Genomic DNA, 17,350 nt, shown 5'->3' on the forward strand with positions numbered 1-17,350 from the left:
CACAACATATAAGTGTTAATATAATATGTGGCTGGGTATAAAAGAGTACAGAAAGCTATTACATTATTAACACCAGTAAATTGTCTCAGTGCTACCCCAGGTCAATCATACTAACCTGGAGTAGTACTCTAGAGATTTGAATGGTCTTTCTTGACTATTTCCTCCATATCATTATATGTCCAGGGTCTGAGAAATATAATATACTGAGATAGATTGTGTGGTATGTAGTATAGGGAGCATTTATCTATGTGTAGCACATAGCTTGGAGAATCAGGGCCACTGGATGAACCAGACCATAAGACCTCAAGAGATCTCAGCACTAAGACCTTTAAACACTCTGACCACTTGCTATCCAGAAGCTTTATATATCATAGTACACTCTTTTGGTTACTCTATGAAAATTAAGAAAAATAGCCTTTGATTAATGTGCAGTAGATGACTTGGAGGATCAAAGCCATTGGATGAATAAGCCCAAATTAGTTCATGATGTCTCACCAGGATATTTGAAGAGATTGTGCAGGATTATAAAACCGTATCTGCTTTCTTCTAGGAGGGAATGGATGCAAATGAGCTCTTAACAAGCTCTGCCTCTAATGCCACCAGATGTAAGGCAGCTATCCTATAAGTCAATGTTCAGCTCTTAAAATAAGCCTTGAGACATGACTTGGATATTAAATAAGCCAGCACCTCATCTTCAGACAGCTGTTTTGTTGTGATTGCCCCTGCAGAGCAGAGAGTACTGGCTTAACTGGGTGAGAGGCCTGTGTCCGGGTCAGAAGGGAACTAACTCTCCTTAGGGAGAGAGCACCTTAATCAGTGTGAGGAGACTTATAGAAACACCACCGCATCTGTCCATGGGTAGGGTCTGGTATTGCAGCTCATCTCCGTTGAGATTAACCAGCAATGTCACATACAAGCTGTGGACAGGCGTGGTGTTGTTTCTGAAGAAAACAGACATGGTTTGATCAATGTGCAGTAGATGACTTGGAGGTTCACGGTTAAAGGGGTTGGCTACTTCTCTGATGAAATTTCAGAAATGGCCTAGTCCAATGGGTACATGCATGTGAAATTCCTTACATTGGCATTCAAACTGAAGTAATCCCCTTCTGACCATAGGTCCCATATGCAAACAATGTACGTGGTACATGGCTCCCAAGATGGTGAAAATCAGATGCTCTACCTTCGTAACTACCTCTCAGGCGGCATCTTTTCTGCACCAGTGCTGAAAGCCTCTGGTGCATGTGGAGATGCAGGAGATTGCGCTGCCTATATCTGCACATGCATTCAAGGCAGAAAAAGAGACAGCTGGAGAAAAGCTCAAAAAGATAAAGCATGGATAGGTTACTACTTTGGGAGCAATGGTCATAGTAGCTGCAGTTTCTATCGTTCACATGTGGGACCTATGGTCAATGTGAGTGTGTGGAGGGCTTCAGCCTGTTTGCTGGAGAAAGGAATGACCCCTTTGACAATTTCTTTAATTTCTTTCTCCATGTTCTCTTAAATAGATGAACTCTTAAATGGATGAGCTCATAATATCTGCTACACCTTAGTTAAAATGTTGAAGGAGGAGCATGTCATAAAAAAAGAGACATCTTGAAGGTGACTATGACAGGCAGCACTATCTCTTGAGTGATCATGATGACTAGGACAGATTTCCATCCTGGGAATGTACACAATAAAGGTTCCCATTTCAATGATCTAGAAAACCGAGAGGAACCGATATGCAAAGTATATTAGAAAGTTGTATATTATATACTGAATGAGCTTTACTTGCTGAAATTGACCTATCCCATTAAAACTCTTACTTGACCACCTGCCATTCAAAAGTCTTAGTAAATTCTTGAAGCTACTCCATGAAAATAAAGAACAGCCTTTGAGGAACAGCCCACAGAAACACACTGCTTTAATACGCCAACAAAAATATCAATATCAAAGAAGGACATAACAGAAGCCAACATAGGAGATACAAGTACATTGGTACGGATCTGGAGTTCACAGTCACCCACTGTACATGGAACATATCCTTTACCTTATTAAGCACAGAGAGTACAAATCTGCAGTGTAGTTTCAGGAACATGCCAAAAAAATAGAAAACATGATTTGATATGTCTTTCAATGTTCAGCTTTATTATGGTACAAACCAAATAATACAAAATATAGGATCTTTTATCAATGCCATTACACTAGGAGGGGAGGTCACATGTGCTTTGCCCATATACAATGATCCATAAGAGGTAAGATCTCAATATTCAAAGGCATACTCCAGGAAAACCGTGTTATGCCGAGAGCAGGACTGCAATGGCCGTGCATGACACAGAAGTTCAAAGAACACCAAAAGCAGAGGTCATGCTCCACTCCTTTAGAACCATTTTTTCATGGAGTGTTCCTTTAATTCATACAAATTGTTCTTCTACAGAATTAGGCATGAAGTACAGTATATAGAAGCAGATATCAACCACAGGATAAGAGTCTAAAGCACTTCTACCACATACACTAAAATAATGTATAACACACAGAAAGCATATGTACACTCCATGCATACCTTTATGGTACCGGACTCTCGAAAGTGCGACTTGAGAATATAAAATGAAGCCGTTTAATAATTAATTTTATTTTATTTTTTCAATGACCATAAATAACCATCATGTTTTTTTTTTTTTAACCATCCTCTCAGTCATACAGTCTGTAGAATAAAATTAGAGATGATTTGGCAACATTTGACTATTTTTTTCTCTTATTTAAAAGAAAATATTTTATTTATTTATTTACTTAGTTATTTAGTTAGTTAGTTATGTTTTTTTTCTCTCTCTTCACAAAATTCGGGTCAAATTTGATTAATTTGCAATCAATTTGCTCGTATTCAATTAAAATGCATGTCCGATATGGTTTACCATTTTATAGATGAATTCTAGAATTAATCAGCTATTTATGTAGATTAATTCTAGAATGAATCTACATAAATAGCTGAATAAATCTGTAATTACATTACTACTACTTACTTTGTACAAATCCTGAGTTACCTCTTGTGTAATGGTTCAGAGCTGCATTCACAATTCTTCAGGCTTCAGAGCTTAAAGACAGGGGCGTACATTGAAATCATGGGGCCCCATAGCAAAACTCAGTATTGGGCCCCTCCCTCCTCGCACAAGTATAAAGTACAAAATGTATGTAAGATATATGTATATGTGTATATATATATATATATATATATATATATATATATATATATTTATGTTCTTGCTGTCTCTACAGAATTCGGCACACAGGCATCTTAGGTTCCTCACTTTTCTATCATCCTTCCCCTTATTGTGCCCCAACATTGTCATCCTGCTGTCACCCCCAAAACTGTGGACTCTATGCTCCCCAAAGCCCCCAAATACTATACAAATTATACTGCCCCCATAATAATAGTGCTCTTATACTGCCCAGACTATTAATAGTGCCACCTACAGTACCCCCAAAAGCAACCACCTTATTAGTAATCTCCTCCATATTCTGCTTAATAATAATACCCATCATATTAATAATTCCCCCATAGGGCCCCTAGTAGAAATAAAGCCCCCTATAGTGCCCCCAGCAGTAACATGGCACCCCTTTAAAGCCCCCAGTGCTAATAAGTTATAGTGCCTCCTATAGTGGCCCCAGTATTTTATAAAGCCCCGTTGTAGTGCCCCCTGTATAGTATATATAATAATGGCCCCATAGTATATATACAATGGCCCCCTCTTTAGTACATAAAATGCGCCCCTCTATATTGGCACTATATATATTATATATTCATATACTGATGATAATTATATTAGTTTTGAAGACAGTGTGCATGTGTATATTGTTTAGGTTCCACTAATATGTGTGTGTGTGTATATACAGTACAGACCAAAATTTTGGACACACCTTCTCATTCAAAGAGTTTTCTTTATTTTCATGACTATGAAAATTGTAGATTCACACTGAAGGCATCAAAACTATGAATTAACACATGTGGAAATATATACATAACAAACAAGTGTGAAACAACTGAAAATATGTAATATTCTAGGTTCTTCAAAGTAGCCACCTTTTGCTTTGATTACTGCTTTGCACACTCTTGGCATTCTCTTGATGAGCTTCAAGAGGTAGTCCCCTGTCAGGTTTAATAAGTGGGATTTCTTGCTTTATAAATGGGGTTGGGACCATCAGTGGCGTTGAGGAGAAGTCAGGTGGATACACAGCTGATAGTCCTACTGAATAGACTGTTAGAATTTGTATTATGGCAAGAAAAAAGCAGCTAAGTAAAGAAAAATGAGTGGCCATCATTACTTTAAGAAATGAAGGTCAGTCAGTCAGCCGAAAAATTGGGAAAACTTTGGAAGTAAGGACTATTTGACCATGAAGGAGAGTGATGGGGTGCTGCGCCAGATGACCTGGCCTCCACAGTCACCGGACCTGAACCCAATCGAGATGGTTTGGGGTGAGCTGGACCGCAGAGTGAAGGCAAAAGGGCCAACAAGTGCTAAGCATCTCTGGGAACTCCTTCAAGACTGTTAGAAGACCATTTCAGGGGACTACCTCTTGAAGCTCATCAAGAGAATGCCAAGAGTGTGCAAAGCAGTAATCAAAGCAAAAGGTGGCTACTTTGAAGAACCTAGAATATGACATATTTTCAGTTGTTTCACACTTGTTTGTTATGTATATAATTCCACATGTGTTAATTCATAGTTTTGATGCCTTCATAGTCATGAAAATAAAGAAAACTGTTTGAATGAGAAGGTGTGTCCAAACTTTTGGTCTGTACTGTATATATATATATGCTATAAATATTAAAAAATAATAGAAATTTACATTTGGATCAAGATTGTAATACACAAATCCTGATATTTTAAGGAATAGAGTAGTATGTAAATGTCTTGAACTTTTTTTTTTTATTTAATTAAGAAATTATCATCATTTTTTCCCCCAAGCAGACCCTCTCTCCATGCCATGAGCTCTGCTTGCTTCTGATGCTTACTGTGCACCAGGCAGAGGAGGAGGAGGGGGGGGTCTGCCTAGTGCACAATGTCCTCTATATACATAGCAGCAAACAGAGTTCATGGGGGGACCCTCTACCATGAACTCTGCTTGCTACTGATGCTTATATAGAGAAGTGCCCCCCCCCCCCAAAAAAAATTACAAAAATTAAAAAATAAACAATTGCTGCCCCCTCCAACAACCAGGTCATGAACCTTTTTTATTACCTTAATGCAGCCTGTTACTTACTCAATCTCTGGCTGTGCCATGCGTCCAGTCCAGCAGTCAGCCTTCACTGAGCCAGGCAGGGCCAGTGTTGTGACACACATGGGAACAGGAGAAGTCCTCACTCCCCCCTGCTGGCCTCTGTATTTGTCAGCTGCACTTGGCTAGCCAATCAGCAGCAGGCTCTTAGCACTGCTTAATACTGATTGGCTAGTTTAGCGCTCAGCTGACGGAGGAGAGAGAACTCTCTTCAGCTTCCAGTGGGGACTCTCTGTGTATGTTCCTGCCCCGGCTGCCGGATTTTCAAAGTTTGTAAGGCGGACAGGGGCCCTGAGCCCAGGGGAAGCAGGGCCCATTGGGACTCAAGCAGCAGCTGTTGTCGTGGTATTATAATCAGGGGGCGGGGCCTTCCATCCACTCCGGTCCCCCTCCTCCCACGGGCCCCATAGCAGCTGTGTGGTCTGCCTATATTAGAGGTACGTCACTGCTTAAAGGGATTGTCTCACTTCAGCAAATGGCCTTTATCATGTAGAGAAAGTTATTACAAGGCACTTACTAATGTATTGTGATTATCCATATTACCTCCTTTGCTGGCTTGGTTTATTTTTCCCTCACATTATACAGCGCTCGTATCCAGGGTTTACGGCCATAGATGCAGCGCAGATACAAGGTGACCGGAATGGGAGCTGATGCGCATGCATGCCTATGAGTGCTTCTACGGCTACCAGAGAGGCCGGCACTTTTTCCTATAGTGTGCAAGCACGACCACTGCTGCTGGATTGTGGGGTGGTCGTAACCTCTAGATATGAGCAGTGTATAATGATGGAAACATAAATCCAGCCAGCAAAGGAATCAATACGGACAATCGCAATACATTAGTAAGTGCCTTCTATTAACTTTCTCATGATACATGATAAATTGCCATTTGCTGAAGACAACCCCTTTAAGCTCTGAAGCCTGCAGAATTGTGAATGCAGCTTTGGACCATTACACAGGAGGTATCTCAGGATATGTACAAAGTAAGTAGTGGAATGTAATTAAAAATGTATTCTGTAGCAATGTCTTTTGCTGGGGTGAGAGAACCCCTTGAAGTCTTCTAATACTTATACTTTACTAGTAAAGTACTACTCCACAATAGGAAACATGAACTGTCTCCCTCCCTGTATTATGGGAGCCCAGAGTACCAAAATTGTTGACTGTTTTCAATGACTACCAGTAGTACAGTGAATGCAGCTCTTATCTCTGAGACAAGATGTATTTCAGATCCTGTAGGTCATGATAGTACTCATAAAGGCAGTCAACATTTCAAGGACTACCCAGAAAATGTCTACATAATAGGATTGTATAATATTTATGGGACTGGGCCCTTTATAAACAAGTGCTTCTTACAGTGGCCCTTGCAGTATCAACCTTCAGGGTATAATTCTTATTTGTCAACTATTTACTGGTGGCATCTGGAAGGCAGAAGAGTTTTTTGGGGGGCACTACTATTCCCCCTTTGCAATAGGTCAGGGATGGCCAACCTGTGGCCCTCCAGCTGTTGTAAAACCACAATTCCCACCATGCCCTGCTGTAGGCTGATGGCTGTAGACAGTCTGGGCATGCTGGGACTAGTTGTAGTTTTGCAACAGCTGGAGAGCCACAGGTTGGCCATCCCTGTAATAGGTCATTCATCTTTTCGTGAGGTGTCCTGTGCCCTCCTCGCACATTTGGACACTAGAGCTGAGTGAGATGACACAACATGTGTTTCAAGTTCATGGAGGGCTGCTTACCAGGAGAAAACAGCCCTCAATGCAGTTCTCAAGGTCTCCCCACTATTCTGGGAGCCTCCCGGACGCTTCAGGAGAGTTGGTAAGAACTGTCTAATTCTAACCACTCCATAGCCTTGCAATGTGTCTGCTTACCACATATCCCCCTCCAGTGTTTGAGTCCTCTCAGCAACGCAGGGAGAGGTTATATGGAATAATTTTCCCACAGACCAGAATATGCATGTATCTAGTTATGAAAACCTCTTTAAGGGTGTCCACTGGCAAAGAATTATTTTTTTTCAATTTCCAACCCACCCAGCAATATTTTATTAAGACATTTTTACTTACCTGCTCCTCACCGCTCCGTTCTGGCACCGTGGCCCCTGGGTGGTCTTCGCTTGACTGTCAATTTCCACATGGACAGGGTCATATGCCCCAGTGCAGCCAGTGACTGGCCACAATGGTGAAATTTCCCCAAGCGGCATGTCACTGCTGGGTTACGTGATGTTTGGAGACAAGTCACCACAGTTATTGGCTGCAGTGGCGCACGCGGCCAAGTCATGTGGAAGTTGATAGATATGGTCCAAAAGTACGGTGAACACAGCCCAGGTGTCCGGGAGCACAAACAGAACGTCGGGGAGCGGGTAAGTATAGATTTCTTTTCTTCACAGGTACTGCTTTGTAGTTTTGTAGTGTGGAAATAAATAAAAATAAAAATATATATAAATCCTGTACAATTCCTTTAAGTTCAGCTTTCACTGAAAATCTGGTGTCTGTCTCTATTGTTTATCTTTCATTTTAATACAATAATTGATTTGCCAATTATAAAGGAATAAGCATTTTCTGGCACTTGAATTAAAGGGGATGTCTGGTTTTACCATATTGATAACCTATCCTCAGGATAGGTCATCAATATCAGATCGGCAGGGGTCCAACTACCGACACCTCTGCCGATCTACTGTTTGAAGAGTCCGTGGCACTCATGCGAGCGCTGCGTTCTCTTCAATGTTTACCTGCTTGCAGTCGACATTGCAACGATGGATCAGTGTAACTACAACTGCTCCGTCCCAGTCAAGTGAATGGGAGAGGATGCTGCAATTACTGTTCTCCATCCCATTCACTCGAACGGGACAGAGCAGCTGTAGTTACACTGATCCATCGTTGCAATGTCGATGGCCAGCAGGTAAACATTGAAGAGAACGCAGCTCTCACATGAGTGCCACGGACTCTTCAAACAGCTGATCGCCGTGGTTGCCAAGAATTGGACCCCTGCCAATCTGATATTGATCTGACCTATCCTGATGATAGATTATTATCAATATGGGAAAACACAGTTTTCTCCTTACTGACCCAAAAATTCCATATAATGAACTGAATAAGAGGTTAATTTATTGGGATATTTCATTTTGAACATATAAAACATGGTACACAATGCAAAGCTTATATTGACATTTAGCATTTACTGTACAATAAGAGCTTTAATGCAGGTATTTGTTTAGTGAAGAGTCTTCCTATAGCGCATGCTATACTAAACATTACTAGTTTAAGTGTATAGAGACAGCAGTAGGAAATGTAAAACATTAGGGGCTTTATATACATAAATAACATTAACAAAATACAAATGATAAATATGCAATCATTATATATTTCATTCAAATGTATTGTACATCATGTATTGTAATCATACTATGGTTTATCATAGACCAATAAACAATATAATGTATTAATTACATTTAAAGAGGACCTGTCACCTCTCCTGACATGTCAGTTTTGCATCCCCAGGCAATAACAATTCTGAAGCATTTAATCATATAATTCTAAGTTGTACCGTTCCTCATGGGTGTGTCCCTGAACAGTCTGAAAGTAGCCAATCAGTGCTGCCATTGTGAGACTGTGCAGAGACACACCTCCCACTACCAACACCCAGTTGGAACTTTATTGTAGATTGCTTACAAATAATTCATACAATTCTAGTAGAAGTAATAAAGCTATGGTAAAACATACTTACTGTATATGAACAGATGCTCCAGAATTGTTATTTCATGGAGAATGCAATTCATTTAGGCCTGTTTCAGATGTCCATCATTTGGCTGCATTTTAGCAAGAGTATTACAGCCTCCATAATTCTACTGAACTGAATAAAGATCTAGTGATGATTTAGGTTTGGTTCTCGAGAACCACATGGGGACTGCAGTGTTGCAACTAGAATACAGAGCCTGGACTGCGGCCTTATTACGATCCTCCAAAATAGCTATGTAGTATGAACTCTTTCTAATACATCTTGATAACTTTTTTTGTTATTTATACATTTTTGCTCTAATGATGTATAGTATATGAAACAATCGTATTTTCCTGCTATATGGAAACCATCAAAAATAAGGCTAGCTGCTGCTTCAAAATATTATTATTATTATTACTATTACTAATATGATTATTATTATTTTATGTTTCTACTTAGCAATTGGAGTTACTATACTGATTTGGCTGTCGGTCAGATTAGCTCATTAAAATACTAGCACAAGCAACGCCATCCCCTGGCCTCTCCTTGCCTGTGCTAGGGATCGTCAATCAGCGGAGAAGGGGCAGTATAAGGGCATGGCAATCTTGACTTCAGGCAAGAAGGTGCCAACGGCTTTAACTTAAAGCGTTGAATAAAGATGAGTTTTGCTACATTTGGAAAACAGAAGAACCTAATAAGAACACTATCCGGGACAACAAGAGACAACTGTTGAGGTGCTACAAGCAGTTTGGAGGATGATTTTGTGCTGTCAGGTTCCCTTTAAATAGTTGCTGGATAATGTGTTATAGAAGCAACAACAGCTGATCAGGGAGACTGGCAGCATATGCACTCTGCATATTGGGGGTATGTAGGGTACTGGACAAGATTCAAGCCTCTCGCGTTTGCAATTGTACAAAGGATGAGTGGACACGGTGAAATACCTCATGCCCAATTCCTGGTCAGTGTTTGAAGTCACACTTAAACTGAGCCTAGACCTAAAAATGTCCAGCCCCACCCCAATGTGCCATCTAGTTAAGGCTACTTTCACACTTGCGTTGTTGTTTTCTGGTATTGAGATCCGGCAAATAAACCTTGTGTGTAGTCCTTATGCATTCTGAATGGAAAGAGATCTATTCAGGATGCACCAGGGTGTCTTCCGTTCTGGCAGCATTCCGTTTTGTGACCAGACACAAAACCACTGCAAGCTGCGGTTTTGTGTTCGGTCTTAAAAATTGAAAAAAAAAAGGATTCGGCACTGAAAACAATGCAAGTCAATGGTGATGGATCCGTTTTTTTTATGGAGCTTAAAAAAACTGATCGGTTCTGTTTTTTTCCGTTTTGATTTCACACAATCGCATCTTAACGGAACGGATGCATCCTGATGTGCTAAATCAAAACTCTGTACCAGAATTAACAACGCAAGTGTGAAAGTAGCCTAAGTTAGAAATGTTTAGTACAGTACTATTTCTTAAATTCTCTGAACATAAGAGGAAAATTAATGTTGTTTGCAGTTAGGCAGTCATTTGTTATTTACTAGTACGGGGGAAATTTACTAATCAAAGTGTCCCAGAATTCAGGTGCAGTTTTCACAAGAAAAACTGGCGTACATGCTTTACACATTTATCACACTTTTTTTTGACTCGTCTGACAAGGGGTTTGTCTTTACAAGAAATGGGGCCTGGCTTTCCTGAATAGAGTGTGGGTTACAATGAAATATTGTAAAGTAGGCCAACCAATAGGTGGTAGAAACAGTGTAAAGGTGCACCCGATTTATCATTCAGCATGAGCCACTGTGATAAATCTGGCAGCTGGCACATGTTTTAACCTAGCCTTATTTTGCACAGTCTTATCTTATATCTTAGGCAGTATTAGTAAATCTGACCCTATGTTTATGCACTGGATTTTATTAACCCCTTAAACGCATGCACTATTAAGTATTGCAGTGCATGAATAGTACTGCTGCAGCTGACTCCAGATTGCGAATTTGCATCTGTATGCTCACCTTTGTTTCCCCCAGTGAATGTATTAACAGGACTTCTTCTGGAGCCCTCTCAATGTATGCCAGTGCCAGTTTGTGGGCACACAGCAGGGGAATGGAGTGAGTATCCACATACAAATTAAGTGAACTAGAGTTAACGGCAGCAGTACTATTCATGTGGTACTGTACTTCATAGCATTTGCAGGAGGTGATGGATTCACTTTAAGGACCAAGTGATTTTTTAAACACTTTTGTTTCACTGCTGCATTCCAAGAGCTATTGCTTTTAGGGCTCATGCACACGAACATATTTTCTTTCCGTGTCAGTTCTGTTTTTTTGCATACCGTACACGGAACCATTCATTCCAATGGGTCCGCAAAATAGACGGAAGTTACTCCGTGTGCATTCCGTTTATGTATGTCTCTATTTCCATTCCGCAAAAAATAGAACATGTCCTATTATTGTCCACATTACGGACAAGGATAGGACTGTTCTATCAGGGGCCAGCTGTTCTGTTCCGCAAAATACGGAATGCACACGGACGTCATACGTATTTTTTGCGGATCAGTTTTTTGCAGACCACAAAATATATACGGTCGTGTGCTTTAGGCCTTACTATTCTGTTGGTGTTTTCTATTGGCACAGGTATGTTTTTTTTTTTTTAACAGTGTGGACTGTGTGGTATAAAAACATGTCAACTTTAAAGGGGTATTCTGGTTATTTCAAGGTATCCAGATTGGGGGAGTCCTACTGCTTTTTTTTCATGGATCCGTTGTTCTGTTTTTTTGTTTCCGCTGTGTTTCCGTTTCTGTTCCGTTTTTCCATTCCGTTTTTCTGTATGGCATATACAGTATACAGTAATTACATAGATAACATTGGGCTGGGCATAACATTTTCAATAGATGGTTTGGCAAAAAACGGAACGGAAACGGAAGACATATGGATACATTTCCGTATGTGTTCCGTTTTTTTGCGGACCCATTGACTTGAATAGAGCCACGGAACGTGATTCGCGGGCAATAATAGGACATGTTCTATCGTAAAACGGAAAGGAAAAACGGAAATACGGAAACAGAATGCATACGGAGTACATTCCGTTTTTTTGCGGAACCATTGAAATGAATGGTTCCGTATACGGAACGCAAAAAACGGCCAGTAAACGGGGAAAAAAAACAGTCGTGTGCAGGAAGCCTAATCAAGAGAACAGTTTGAATAATGTTTTATCTTATTATTTCATGGCACTATTTTTACAACTTTTTTAAATAAAATATATTTTAAAGAATTTTCTTTTTTCAGCGTGGGGCTTTTTATTTTATTAAATGTTATTTAACTTAATGTATAACTATTTTTGGCCTCCTAAGCTACGATCATTTGGGTGCTTAGGTAATGCTGTGGTATATTTTACTATTCCAAACCATTGTTGTCTGTCAGTTTAAAACTTGTGCCTATGGGTGCCATAGTCAGGCTCCTGGCTGCCAATAGGTGACAAACTCCTTAGGTGCCAGAGTCACTATTGACCACTGCATCAAAAGAGTTCCCAACTCTGTGTCTATATTTGTGGTGGGGATTTAGCAGAGTAAAATAAGGTGAGCCCTGGCGCCGCTATCCCGAGTGGATCCAGTGGGCGCCTTTTTCACATCCGTAAACTAAATTTTAAAGAATTAGGTAAGTTTACAGTTCATAATTAAAATCTGGCAGCAGCTTACTTACCTGTTAACAGTTTCCATGCAGCAACAAATTCATTGTTATGAGAAAACAACAAAAATGGCCATGTAAAAACATATGACAATATAGTAGATGGTAAGTTTTTGGCTACTGCATATAACCAATATTAATAAAAGGTGGATCTTTAATTTAAATCATAATTCTCATTGGGGATTCAATTTTGTTTTCAAATAAAAATTAATTGTATCAAAATATTTTAGAATGATAAAATACTATTTAAAATGAAGCTTCAAATAAATATTCATCTGAATAGGAGTAGTAGTAAAATTGTATATATATAGTGCATTCAGAAAGTCTTCAGATACTTTCACTTTTTCACATTCTGTTAAGCTGCTGGCAATAAAAAAAAATGTTTTCTCCTCTCATTCTACACTTAATACACTGTAATGACAAAGTGAAATTAGAATCCATGCTTATTTATTAAAAAGGAAAAACAAAAATCTTGCATTGACATAAGTATTCAGACTTAGTACCTTGGTATGACGCCAAAAGGTTTGCACACCTGGATTTGGTGATTTTATGCCATTTTCCTCTGCAGATCCTCTCAAGTTCTGTCAATCTGGATTAGGACTGTCAGTGGACAGCCATTTTTAGGTCACTCCAGAGATTTCGATTGGGTTGAAGTCAGGACTCTGGGTGGGCCACTCAAGGACATTCACAGAGTTGACCCTAAGTCACTCTTGTATTGGCTTGGCTGTGTATTTAGGGTCATTGTCTTGTTGGAAGGTAAACCTTTAGCCCAGTCTGAGGTCAAGAGCACTCTGGATCAAGTTTTTATTAAGAATATCTCTGTACTTTGCTCTATACAGCTGTCCCTCAACCCGAACCAGTCTCCCTGTCCCAGCTACTGAAAAACACCCCCATGGCATAATGCTGCCATCACCATGCTTCACTGTAGGGATGGTATTGGGCAAGTGATGAGTAGTGCCCGGTTTCATCCAGACATGACGGTTAGAAATGAAGCCAAAAATTTAAATCTTGAATTCATCAGACCAGAGACTCTTGTTTCTCACAATCTGAGAGTCCTTTGTGTGCTTTTTTTTTGCAAACTCCAGGCAGACTTTCAAGTGTTTTTTTTTATTGAGGAAAGGATTTATTCTAGCCACTCTGCCATAAAGCCCAGATTGGTGGAGTGCTGCAGTAATGGATGACCTTCTGAAGTTTCTCCCATCTGCACACAACATCTTTGGAGCTCAGCCACAGTGACCATTGGGTTCTTGGTAACTTCTCTTACTAAAGACCTTCTCCTCTGATTACTTAAAGTGGTGGGGTGGCCAGTTCTATAAAGAGTCCTGGTTGTTCCAAACTTCTTCCATTAAAGGATTATGGAGGCCACTGTGGTCTTGGGAACTTTTAGTGCAGAAGAATGATTTTAACTCTTCTCCAGATCTGTGCCTCCACACAATCCTGTGTCTGAGCTCTACAGTCAGTTCTTTCTCCTCATGGCTTGGTTTTTGATGTGATACGCATTGTCAGCTGTGAGACCTTATTTAGACAGGGCTGCGTCTTTCAAAATCATGTCCAATCAACTGAATTTACCACAAGTGGACTCCAATCAAAGTGTAGAAACATTTCAAATATGATCAAGCGAAATATAACGCCCCCAGAGCTAAATTTCAAATGTCATAGCAAATGGTCTGCATACTTATGTCCATGTGAAATTTTAGTTATTCCTTTTTAACAAATTTGCTAAAATTTCTAAACTTCAGTTTTCACCTTCTCATTATAGGGTATTTAGTGCAGATTGATGGGGGAACTTGATTTATTTATTTTTTTAGCACAAGGCTGCAACATAATAAAATGTGAAGAAAGTGAAAGGGTCTGAAGTCTTTCCAAATACATTGTAGGTTTATTTAAAGAAAGCTTTTAGCTTTCTTGTATAATTTTGATTTACTAACCAAGGGGAAATCTGTACCTTGTGTCAGTACTATACTGCCATAATATGGTCTTAAGGCATTTTGAACAATAATATAAGAGTTGATTATAAAGTCAGGAGGATATTCGTCCACAGTACAGATTTAAAGAAAGACAAAAAAATTGAAAAACAAAAATTTTACTATTTGGACTACACAGGTGATTTATACTTGAGCCATAGCAAGGAATGGTCGTCGGATCTTGAAAATCTGTTCATTCTTGATCAATTTCTTAAAATAGGATTCTTCATCAGAGGCTGAAAAGAGGAGGACTGTACTGAAGTATGATTTCCCATTACTGAATCTTTTAGGAAAAAAATATGCACCGTACAAAAAGTTCACAGAGTCTATAAAGCATCATGCAAATGCAATCTAATTGTTTCTGAATTGTCCTGTAATTATTGGAATGTTTTGATAAAAAAAATAACTTTGCCGGCTTTAGGGCTCTACTGGTATAATCTTAAAGTTAACTATTTAAAAACATGTTCTAAACATGTAATTCCCATTGAAAATACATTTCTTTATTTCACCAATTTAATGTCAAGTGTAACAGAGCGGGTGAAAAGTGCAGAGAAGTGTAGTGAAAAATACGGACAATAAAGGTCACCCTCCAACCGCCTGTTTTGACAACTGATTTAAAGGGCAGAGTTGAAGTGCTGACTTTGGAAACTGGCAAATACATTTGATATAAGGGCACAATAAAGAAACGTGATTTATGTTCTATAATTCTATAATGAAACATAAGGCTTTTCTCAGCTGTGTAGTCACTTAGAAGTCAATGTAGTAAATTCCAAATGTGCTTCTTAACTGAAATTAATGTATCGCACTGACAGCAGTAACTACTGACAAAGTGTAGAAATAACTGTCCCTGCTACTGAGCGAAACTGTTTATTCTGGAAGGAAATTTGGAAATGAAAGAACTAAACAGAGAAATATAAATTGATATGATAAATGATATTATTATGATATATATCTGCAATATAAAAGATTTGTAAATCAGGAATATGTTACACCCCTTTACTTAGCAATGTAATAAAAAAACAATATTTGATATGCATTTGTTTAAATTAGAATTTTTTACCACATAAATAATAAACGCAATTGTAAAGATAATGCCAAGAATAAGTGACAGAAACTATTAAGAGCATTTAAATTTCAAATATTCTGTATATATATTCTCTATATATATTTTTTTATTAGTCTAAATTAAGTGTGTAATTTTTTTTTTTTTTTTAATAAAAATAGTACCATTGCAATTTTCTGAAAACGTTTAATGTTCACTTAAGCTCCAGTTAAACAAAATGCTACTAAATTGTTGGCAATTGGCTTTCTTAATCCTCCTTAACTAAATGTATATATTTTTTGCTTGTTTTCTAAAACAAATCTCCTCCTCCAATTCCTTAGAGACAAAAATGAAAACAATAAAAAATGATAAATGATAATAAGGGTATTAATAATGATAAATTATACTTAATTCAATTTAATTAAATTCATTTATATTTTAGGTAATGTAGTAGTATTCATTTGATCAGAAGGAGGCAAAATAAAATATTGTAAAATATTATAAAGATTATAATAACAAAAATTATGAACATGTTATATTGTATAAATTGCAAAATGTTTATTCAAATAATTAAAAGGAACAACATAAAAAAAACCTGTTTGAAATACAGAATCTATAGAGTCTACTAATAATAAAACTAATACATATTTTATATCCATATATCTATATTGTAATATATTTTATTATGTTGTCTATAATGCCAAACCTTGCAACTTTTTTTTCAAAAATGTAGAAAAAAATTACCATTGTTTTCCTTAATTTTTGTAAAATATCTACCCTTTTTTTTTAAAGCGGTTGCTCCAAATATAAAAAAAATAAGGAAAGGTGGAAAATAAAATTAATACAGAATATGTAAATAATCATAATAAAATATTTCAATTGATCTAGGCAGAACTCACACATCTTTTTTGTGGGTGGTAATTTGCCTTAAAATATATCTGAGGCAATTTCCACTAATTATGCAAATCCATTGGTAACTAAGGTCTTACTGCTCGAAAAAAAAAAAAAAAGATCCACTCAAAAGATATCGACTGGCAAAACCCAAGGCTGTTCCAAGAAAACTGGGACACATCTGGGCTTCGAGCTACATTAACGCTTTATAAATTGCAAGTGAATATAACAGATACTATACTTTTAGATCTTGGCCACATGAGAATAATCTAAATATCAAAGATTATTTAAATGTATAAAAAAGAAGAACATTTACCAGAATTGTTGTCACCACAACTGTCCTGTTTTCAATGGCTGATGAATCGTTTCTTAATGAAGGTTCATGTTGGAGCAAAACCAGCTTATCCATATCATTCCAATATCCAATCTGTAAAAAACAAATTGTAAAAAATATATGAAAACACACACTGAAGTTAAGTACCTAACATTTTGGAACTTTTTAAAATTTTAAAAAGCATAACAAATCTGATGGAGCAGTATGTTTTTAAACAGGCGGTTTGTTAAAGGGGTTATCCCGTGACTAATGTAAAAAATGGAAATCAGAAATCATATAGTACATTACAATCCCTTTCTAACAATGTCCATGCTCTCCCTATCACAACCCAGTGAGCTGAACAAAGAAATAAGAAAAAACAAACAGCTGGTGGTGCTATACAAATATAGTTTATTGAATAAGTCAGTGGCTATGCTAAATTTTTAATTACATGCAATTACAAAAGTATTCAGATCCAGGTGCTGGTTTGAAAACTGTAGAATATTTTT

At 38.1% G+C, this 17,350-nt stretch overlaps 1 protein-coding gene across 5 annotated transcripts in view; it reads right to left on the reverse strand.

Moving 5' to 3' along the window:
• The window catches only part of GRIA4 (glutamate ionotropic receptor AMPA type subunit 4), a 387,349-nt gene that overhangs the window by 54,479 nt on the left and 315,520 nt on the right, over positions 1-17,350 (reverse strand). For 4 of the 5 annotated variants that reach the window (XM_040422628.1, XM_040422627.1, XM_040422630.1 and 1 more), the window contains exon 9: positions 16,845-16,955. In XM_040422628.1, the coding sequence (XP_040278562.1) occupies positions 16,845-16,955 (111 nt within the window). Of the gene's footprint in view, positions 1-14,798; positions 14,832-16,844; positions 16,956-17,350 lie in introns of those variants that run through there. The other variant, XM_040422631.1, reaches the window with a different exon arrangement.

This window comes from Bufo bufo, chromosome 3, assembly GCF_905171765.1.
Source record: "Bufo bufo chromosome 3, aBufBuf1.1, whole genome shotgun sequence".
Lineage (NCBI taxonomy): Eukaryota > Metazoa > Chordata > Amphibia > Anura > Bufonidae > Bufo > Bufo bufo.